The following is a 9,458-nucleotide window of genomic DNA, read 5'->3' on the forward strand; positions in this document are numbered from 1 at the left end:
TGCCTTTTTTATTGTGGAAGACACATGTTTGTCACCGGTAATGACAGTCTGCCCTCTCCCTGCCACCCTAAGTTCCTCCTTCCTACCCCTTAGCCACTCAGTCCCAACATGTTCACTTAAACACTCCACAACAGCTGAACAAATGTAAGTAAACTTTTTTTTCTTTTCTTCTGCACTCATCTCTTGAATTTTATAAGACTGGAACACATTTTCATGATTTTCCCTTTGTACATCAGTAAGCAGGTTTTTCAACAACAGTCACAGTCTAAGGGTTACGATCAATTGCCTTTATCTCTTAAAATCACAAATTTTGTAAACTTATTAAAGGCTTTTCCTGCTTAATAAATGTCCTTGTACTAAAATTGCAAAATAAAAATTTAGGGATACTGTAACAGATATCATATCTAGGTCCTTTACTACATTAAGGAGGGCTTTTCTGTACTGTACTAAACTAGGCAATGGAGATAAGATACATGTGGAAAAGAAAATGGCCACAACTAGATTGCAAATGTAATTTTGCCCATACAAGTGAAAAATTGAAAACTGGCCTTAACTACCACGTGTAGGAGATTCACACACAACACATAACAATTGAAGTGTATACACAATGAGAGTAGAAAAATACAGCATGAAAATACAGCTAGACTGGCAGAGCTTTGGAGACTGTAGTTTTTACCACGGAAGAGCATATGCTTGAGAAAAACTTGAGCCCTGTTTGGCCACCTGGTATATTACTTAGAACAAAACACAGTAATGCAGCCACCTGTACAATGGCTCCTATAGAAGTAAGAACTGTTGACTGCAAACTGAGTGCAAAGTAGAGTGTTCCAAACAATGAGATAAAATAAATTGAAGTAAACATAAGTCGTTCTGACGAAAATAGATGTTTTAGGTGATTTACTGGACCCCACAGGAAAGAGAAACTGAAAAGATTGAAAAAATGTATATTAGTTCAATCATCCCAAAGAGGCAAAAAGTTTATCAGCAACATGGCACAGCTGATGTTGTGCATCTTATAGGTTTCTTATAATTGTGACAAACAGCCTCATATAGTCTGTAAAACTTGATGAAGTCAATACATCTGATGTACAAAACTTCTTCCTTCCATAAATCATCTCTCAGTCAACATTTTACCATATTTCTTACTAACCATGCAAGAATGAGCACTAACTCCAACACCCTATAATATAACTGTGTCAGGAACAAGCAACTCCACACAGTATAGCCAACAAGTCTACAAACAGGTCTGAACCCTGAAGTGTAGCTGAGATCTAATACTCCACTAAATTCAAAACTTTGCTAATCCTTCATCTACACTCCAAACTCCTCCTAAAGGACAACCTCTGGGTAAGGTGTCCCCTAAAGAGAGAGAATTCTTGAGGGTTATGCTACTGTCAAGAACTGTTTATGTGCTGCCATTAGCTAAACAGTACAGTACTCCATCAGGACTAATACTACACATCTAGCTCACCTTATCAACAGCAAGGGAGTGGGGAAGGGGATAGGGGGGTTCATTTATGTTTAGTCATAAGGAAATAAACATAAAAAGCTTTACCAAATACTGTACTGTACTGTACTCTTTTTTTTCTTCTAAAACACAATACTAACAATCTACCTTCAAACTGCTTTCATCTATAAAAAAAATATTGATTTCTTTGCATTCTGTTTGACTGTACAGTACAGGTACTGTATTCCACTATTTATGATGATCTGCGTGAACTTTAGTTAGGTTTTAACACCCTCTCGTGATTTACGTTACGCAAAATCCACATTAACGAAAGTTGTCAGGAGACTAAACTCACTGATACAGAGTATAAACATTGGCGAAATGCATCTCTCCCTTCAAATTCAAGATAGCCGCTATGTGCATGCACTGCTTTTCCATCTTTTGTCTCCCAGAATCTAGAATGCTAAAAAAAAAATGGTTATGTTCTGGAACGAATTATTTAAATGAGCACCAAGTAATTCCTGGGCCGAGCGAGAAATTTCCAACTGTTCCCCAATGGTGAGCTCTAATGTAATTTTTTTACTCGCATACAAACACAATCCTACACACAGAAAGTGCAAAAAAATAAATAAAATAAATAATTATCAAAAGGTATAAATCCTTAAGTATCTACGGGCTTCAAGCGTGAAACTATGTGGTGAGTGTGTGGAGAGGTCAGAGGGTCCATGGTGGAGCGCTGTTGCTAGGGACGCTGCTGTATTGCCAAGGCAAGTATAACAGGAGACAGCAACTCAGTTTGTACAGTAACGTGCACAATTTTATTTTTTATTTTATTTTTTTGGGGGGCATTCATTAGTGAAATCTATATACTACAGGTACTTTAGTTACTGATATTTATATGCCTACAGTATTATGTTTTAATGCGACACTGTACAGTTAATGCTACTTTTAGGAGTGAATCTAGTGATCTGAACAGTCTTCACAGCCAGTTACATACGGTTTACTGTACATTTTAGGCCCAGTGATCCAAATTCCAGAAAAAAACCCTATCTGGCAACCCCTGGATACCAAGTATGCCAGATAAATGGTTCCATACCTGCACAAGTATTTGCAAATATTGAGACGACACAGCATGGCGGCCGACAAAGTTTACTGGACAATGTGTCAAACAATACACTGAACTTACATACGTGTTAAACTGTTATACATACTAATATGCCCTCTAAGCACTAACATATTTTATAAATTATTACATTCTATACAAACCTATAATATAAATCTTTACAGTACAAGGGAATTTTTTTTCATCTTTGACAGTAGCATATGTACGTACAGTCCCACCAGCTTATACACAGTAAATTAAGACACTCTAACATTTCCTCCAAGCATATTTCACAAATTACTTTAAATCCCATAGACATGACAGCCTGTTAAGGACAGTGTGGATATAGCACACTGTATACATGTACTAAGCCTTCAGTACACAAGGATGCAGCATGGCTGGTACTGCACTCGACTGCACTCACTTCCCCAAGTTGTAAACTTAGGTACCCATTTACAGCTGTGTGAACTGAAAGTGCCTGGGGATCGAACCACTGACCCAAGAAACAGGCAGCAAGTACTCTATCCACTCGACTGCCACACTCCAATAAATTACTACAGTACCTTCAATGCAAATCAACCTAATATTAAGATACTGTACCTTACTTTAATATAAATCTATACAATATGTACTGTACTGGTTGTGTTGTATTTCTAAAGCTTACCTAAGTTAAACACCATAATTTTCCTCCATGCACATTTAATGAAATTTATTAATAAACCTGTATGTACAGTCAGGCAAAGTTCCATCAACCTCACCCTGGCTCTTGTACTCACAATTTTACCTGGCAATACTTGAAGGAAGGAAGGCTGTATGTAATGGGGATTGTGATTGGTGGATCTATTTTTGGCTGTATCACTGTCAGGATAAATATTAAACAATCCAAAAGTAGCATTTTTATAATAATAAATTATTCATTGTTATTTAAGATCATGACAAGCTTCCAAATATTCGTATATTTGCTTAAATAAAGAAAAAATTATATCAATGAATTGGCAATGCAGCTACAACCAGGGCTGCCACAAGATTCTCACATAAAATTTCAAGAATATATGTTCCACATTTAATCTTGAGTGTTCCATGAAGGAATTAACTGTCTCTACAATGTGAGCATTACACAATATAATTTGACATAACTTAGAGAGCAGACACTGTGTAATAGACTCACTTGTCAGTCACGACATTGTATCTTCGTATATTATAGTTATCAATCAGTGGGTGTGTATAAATTACATTCGTAATTATGGCAATTATAACACGAATTATACAGTATGTGAAATGTGTGCTATTGGAAAACTGAAGCATCCAAGTGGCAACTGATGTATGGAGTTTAATATCTGGTTCCCCTTTGTTGAACTAAAAATCGACAATTGTTCGGCAAAAGACTGTGCACTCATTGTTAGGTAACAACATTTTCAATAGTTACCTATAATATTTATGACGTCAGCATCTGGTTTTACGCCCACCAATCACATATCACTTGGCATGGTCTAATCAGCCAATAAGAGCTTGACCAAAGTGTTGTTGTGAATACGGGATCAACAGTGGGCATTACTTTTGTCACCATGAACACAACGCAACAGCGCTAAACTACTCGTAGCCAAATAATCGCCCTCCGAGAAGAAGGCCTTACGGTGCGTGCCATCGCAGACTGACTTGCTGTTTCGACTTCAACTGTGAAGAGGTGGATCAGGAGATATGCCGAAACGGGTATTTTAACTAATTTGAGTATGTATGAAAATTTCAGATTGAACGATGAAATAAACAATATCAAAGATATATTTTTATATACCCTGTAAATGATATGATAAAGCAAATACAGTATTATAATGTAAATATTATGATTTTTTGTTAAAGGATATGAGTGTATGCCATAGCATTAATGGCATACCAGGTTATGACACAGGAGATCCAAAAACATTATTGTGTCTATTTTCAGAAAGAAGACCACTCCCCCGACTGACTACTAGGGATGAGGATGCCGCCATAAAAGCAGCAATCCAAAACAACCCGTTCTCCAACCCTGTCGCCATCAGAGAGGCGTTTCTCTTAGATGTCTGTGCACAGACTGTCAGGTCATGTTTGCATGAGGCGGACATACAACACAGAGTCCCTGCTATAAAAGAACGGCTAACTGACCAACACCGCACTGGTCGCCTCCAGTTTGCCCAGCAATATGTGGGGGAGGACCCGGAGTTTTGGTCGAGTAGTCTTCACGGAGGAGAAGACTTTTGCCAGTACTAACAACGGTAAAATTCATTTGTGGCGGCCAAATCGCACGAGGCAAGTAAACTTAACATATTAACACGTCCATAATGATTAAAATAAGATTTAGACCGTACTTGTCGATATAGCCGTAAAACATCGAACAGCTCATTACCTGGATACATTTTCAAATAAAAGATTATCGCATAACATTAAAATTTCTTTTCAAATATTATACTACAAACTTAATATAAGATGTAATAGCTTAATTAGGCCAATATATTTATATTTGTATTGTATTTTCCCTTCCTGCAGATACGACAGGGCGCACATATACAGTACGAGGTGGCCAGAAGTGGGCATGTGATGCTGAACGTGTGAGGCTACATATCCCTGCACGGTATGGGAGATGTTTTCCAAATTCAGGGGAGGTTTACGGCAAGTAAACTGAGTGTATTAATCCTTTATCAGCAGCTAAAGATTTCCTGTTCCCCCTCACCAAAAGACCAAAAATGGAGCGGAAGGAAATGTGAAATTTCCACACATGATGGCCACTGTCCATACAGCTAACTTCCACCAATGAAGGCTGCCATTTAAGAGTTAAGAGGATGTCTTGATCAAGTGTTTTTGTTAGGGATATTACTGAAAACAGGCTGTAGAAAATATGAAATACAGAAATTAAGAGAAGACATCAAAATAAATTAAATAAATGTCAGAGTGATGTGACAAGGGTCTGCTATAATAATATCATACCTGTATAAGAATATTGAGAGAATAAGAAGCAAAAGATAAGTACAACCTACCTTAAAACAGAGAATAAGCTTCCTAAAGTGAAGAGCAAGGCAAACTTGCGAGCCTTGAACACCAAGAGTGGGAAGTACATCGCAGCCAGCGAGAAGCAGATTAGGCCCATCACAACACAAGCCAAAAATCCTAGGATCCTCTGTTTCCTACCCTAAAAATGTTTACAAGGGTTCAGTGCATTATATAAAAATATTAATAAATTCTTAATTGGAAGCTATTTATCCATACAATAATAATCAGGAATTAGCTGTCTTTAAGGCATGTGCAAATATGTGGTTTAATAATGATATACTGTACTGTACAATAAAGAACTGAACTAGGACTGCCAATCTTTCCTGTACATAAGAATTTCCTTGAAATTTTCTTCTAACATTTTAAGCACAGTAAGTCTATAATGTTTACACATGCTGACTTATTTTCCCAAACATAATATAGAATATTCATCGACCAATTATTTATTTAATAATTAGCCTCAAGTAATTCACAGTAGTGTAGTAATGCCTAACATGAATTATATCACCATACAGCATTAGTAATGGAGCTTCATTAGTTATGTTTGCCGACAAAACAACAAAAGACTGAAGAGTTAACACCCACTTTATAGTTACGGTAAATAGATAAGTGATCCACGACATACACACTAATAGAGCTACAACCATGTAATAATGCCCTTATGTGCTTCATATATCAATGATATAAACAAAAGTTTATGTTTTTTGGCAAAATCCTTATGACAGACTGAAAATTAAACTGGAAGGGTACAGAATTCAAGGAGCGCCCAAGCATGGATCAGAGTGTCTTCATGACCGCAAGCAGTGCATGGTGATTAATAGCACTAAATGTCATGTGTATGTGTCAAAATTACACACACACACACACACTCTATTACCAACAAGAGTGCTCAAACAGGGGTCCAAGAGGTGAAGCTATTAGGAGCTGTACACTTACATGTAATTTTAGACACAAGAATGAAGTTCGTGATATTGTTTCCTGCTGCCAGGTGAGTGATGTGTCTCAGTAAATGTTCCCATTCTTTCTCTACTTACTCTGGTTATTTTTTCTTCATATTCTGCACGTAATTCATATGGGAGTTTAAACCTCCTCCTCACTATACCACTGTATCTATCTAACACGACTCACCAGGCTTGGCAGACAAGGGTCAGACTGTGGTGATGAGGACCAGGAGGAGGAAGACGCTGTGTCCTCGTCTTCATTTGCCGCATTGCCATTTCGTGTAAACCAAGAACTTATTTTCGGGATCTTGATGTCACTGATGGTCGTCGGCAATAGTGGCACCTTTGACTCAGACTTGCCATCACCCCTCGATAAGTACTCCTTCAGCTCTCGGTTCAAGTCTGTCATTTTTGTTTACATGTAGATGCAGTGATGCCAAATGAAAATGTTAGTTCCCGCTAGACTAGTCCTCCAAACCCGCTAGATTGATGCCCAAAACCGCAACTTTTTTTTCTTTTAACGTTACTTTTACCTTTATCCTCTTCGCCACAGATCTGCTCGTTTCCTTTGAATTAATACGATATAAATGTATTCGAAAGAGAGAGCCCAAAGTAAACTTGTATGTACATAACCCAAAAATGGAAATATTAATATCAGATAATTATTTTCATAGACACTGAAATAAATTACCAATGCATATCAATACAGACTACTAACCTGCTAATTAGAGTCTATTTTCTCCTTCACTTCCTCAAAGTAAATTACTGCTGTTCCAAGATATTTGTTAACACTAATATCTGTTGACTCTTCTATTAGTAAACTACGGATTGTCTTCAGTAACACTGTTATGGCAGACTTGAAATGAGAGTAGAAGATGCTTTTAATTACACTACTACATTTTGATCTTCGAATTTGTGTCAGAGATGCAATCTTACTATCAGTAAAACAATCTTTACATTAATTATTCAAGTGATCACATGTTACAACTAACGTATGTTCTGCAATGAACAATGACATTCCCCCTTCAGCCATCTGTGTTTCACTAGTTTTATTAACAGGTTAAAATGGTAGTGTCGGTTGTCTGGCACCAGAAAATGCTTCAGCGTTTGTTTTGTGCTTTTTTGTTATGGCGAGTGTGCTTGTAGTGGATTCCTCCCCTACAAGCACCGAACCTTCTCGAATTCCCCAGCCTACGCCTCCAGCGCCGCCCACGGAGCGGGGGTCAACTATCTACCCACGCCTACCCCCGCCTTATAAGACCTGACACCGCTGTGACCACCCTCTTTCTACACAGTGCCATCAGCAAGCAACACCTCCCCCTCCGCGCCAGCCTGGAGGCTGCCGCTCCCGCCAGCGACCTTGGCGTCCCTCAAGCCGCGTGCCCTCACTCTGGGCACCCTCACCACCCAGCTCTCTCTACTCAACGCTTATTACTATGCTACCGACCCAGCAACAAGCTACATTGTACATCCAATACAATATGTATACAGTGAGCACATTGTGAGTTTCCTTTCTCCATCCCATCCTGAGGGTGAACCAATATCTCATACCCCCACAAATGGTTAGTATTGTAGTGGACTCCATCCCCTACAAGGAACGACTGAGCTCCCGTGCGCCTACCAGCCAATCAGCGTACAGCCAGCGGTGCCAGTAGACCTACTCTCCAGTGCGGACGCACACGTAGCAACGCTAAGACCAGAGTGCCGGGTGTGCCTGGCCTCCTCCTCTGTGATTGGCCCTCTCGCTATGCTAACCCCAAATCCTGATCCTCGTAAATTGTATAAATACGGCCATGGCTGGCCAGGGAGACGATTCTACTCTGACCTACAGGACCAGCAAGATCTCTCTCCAGCGCCTCACCACCCAGCTTCCACAGAGCTCCTCGCCCTACCGGACCTCTGAGCAAGCTACTCCTCACCTAGTAACTCCTTAGCACTGCTCTGTACAACAATATATATACAGAAAACGCATCGTGAGTTTCTTTTCTACCTCATTCCTGAGTGTGAGATATCTACATGTACGTACGTTTGTGTGGCCATACAAAGAGAAAATAGGCATCTAAAGAGAATTGACTACTGGCCACACCACAGTACGCTACATGCTTCCCCTTTTTACATTCCGGTCAACCAATTTTCTAGCTCTAGATCATGCAGTCACTCCCTTAGGAACTTCTGCGAAAACTGGATCTTAGGCATTTTGCTGTGTTAAGCAATAATTGTTTAAATTAACGTTAATCCTTCACTAATCACTTATTGTCATACCCGGATTCCAGCGGGAGAGCAAGCAGTTCACGGGGAGCGGGGGCTGGATGGTGGGGGAGACAGGAAAGTTGAAATGATATTGGCATTGGCAACACTCCAGTAAACGTCACCAGTGAAGCTGCTGCCATCTGTTGAGTCTTTACTTTACCGCTCACGCTTCCCTCATATTATATACGGTATATATATATATATATATATATATATATATATATATATATATATATATATATATATATATATATATATATATATATAGTGATGTATTGAGGTATTTGTATATGGAAGTCTGTGCATAATTTTAGTATATGAACTGTTGAGACAGGTGCTACTATAGTAAGCAGTCTGCCGAGCTGGGTCTACCAAGCAGAAATTCGTCCCAGGATTCAACTACCCATCGCAGTTGCCTGAAAATATATAAGTAATTATTGCTTTATCAGGTGTGAGGTGTCAACAATTGTTATGACGATTCCCAGTTGTGCCAAATTAGCTGAAAAACCTGTCAAAGCTAGCTTATTCTTAGCTCTCTTAAGCAACATTTTTATATTGCTTTTAATAAACTGTGGGGACTATTAGGATAATTTTTAATGAATTCACAGGACTTTTGGATTAATTTGTTGAATGATACCGAGTTTGGGTTGATCTGGGTAAAATTTAGCGAGTTCTTAGAATGCTAGAGTTGGCAACA

The 9,458-nt window shown here is 38.8% G+C and overlaps 1 protein-coding gene across 1 annotated transcript; it reads right to left on the reverse strand.

The window, feature by feature from the left end:
- Positions 1-496: 496 nt before the first annotated feature.
- On the reverse strand, positions 497-7,056 carry LOC121870236 (protein transport protein SFT2-like). The gene is made up of 3 exons (XM_042372019.1): positions 6,699-7,056; positions 5,558-5,709; positions 497-923 (listed from the first exon to the last, which is right to left on the reverse strand). Exons 1-3 carry the CDS (start codon positions 6,918-6,920, stop codon positions 641-643), a joined length of 657 nt encoding a protein of 218 aa, XP_042227953.1. The 5' UTR covers positions 6,921-7,056; the 3' UTR covers positions 497-640.
- Positions 7,057-9,458: the final 2,402 nt, after the last annotated feature.

This window comes from Homarus americanus, unplaced genomic scaffold, assembly GCF_018991925.1.
Source record: "Homarus americanus isolate GMGI-L3 unplaced genomic scaffold, GMGI_Hamer_2.0 scaffold52687, whole genome shotgun sequence".
Lineage (NCBI taxonomy): Eukaryota > Metazoa > Arthropoda > Malacostraca > Decapoda > Nephropidae > Homarus > Homarus americanus.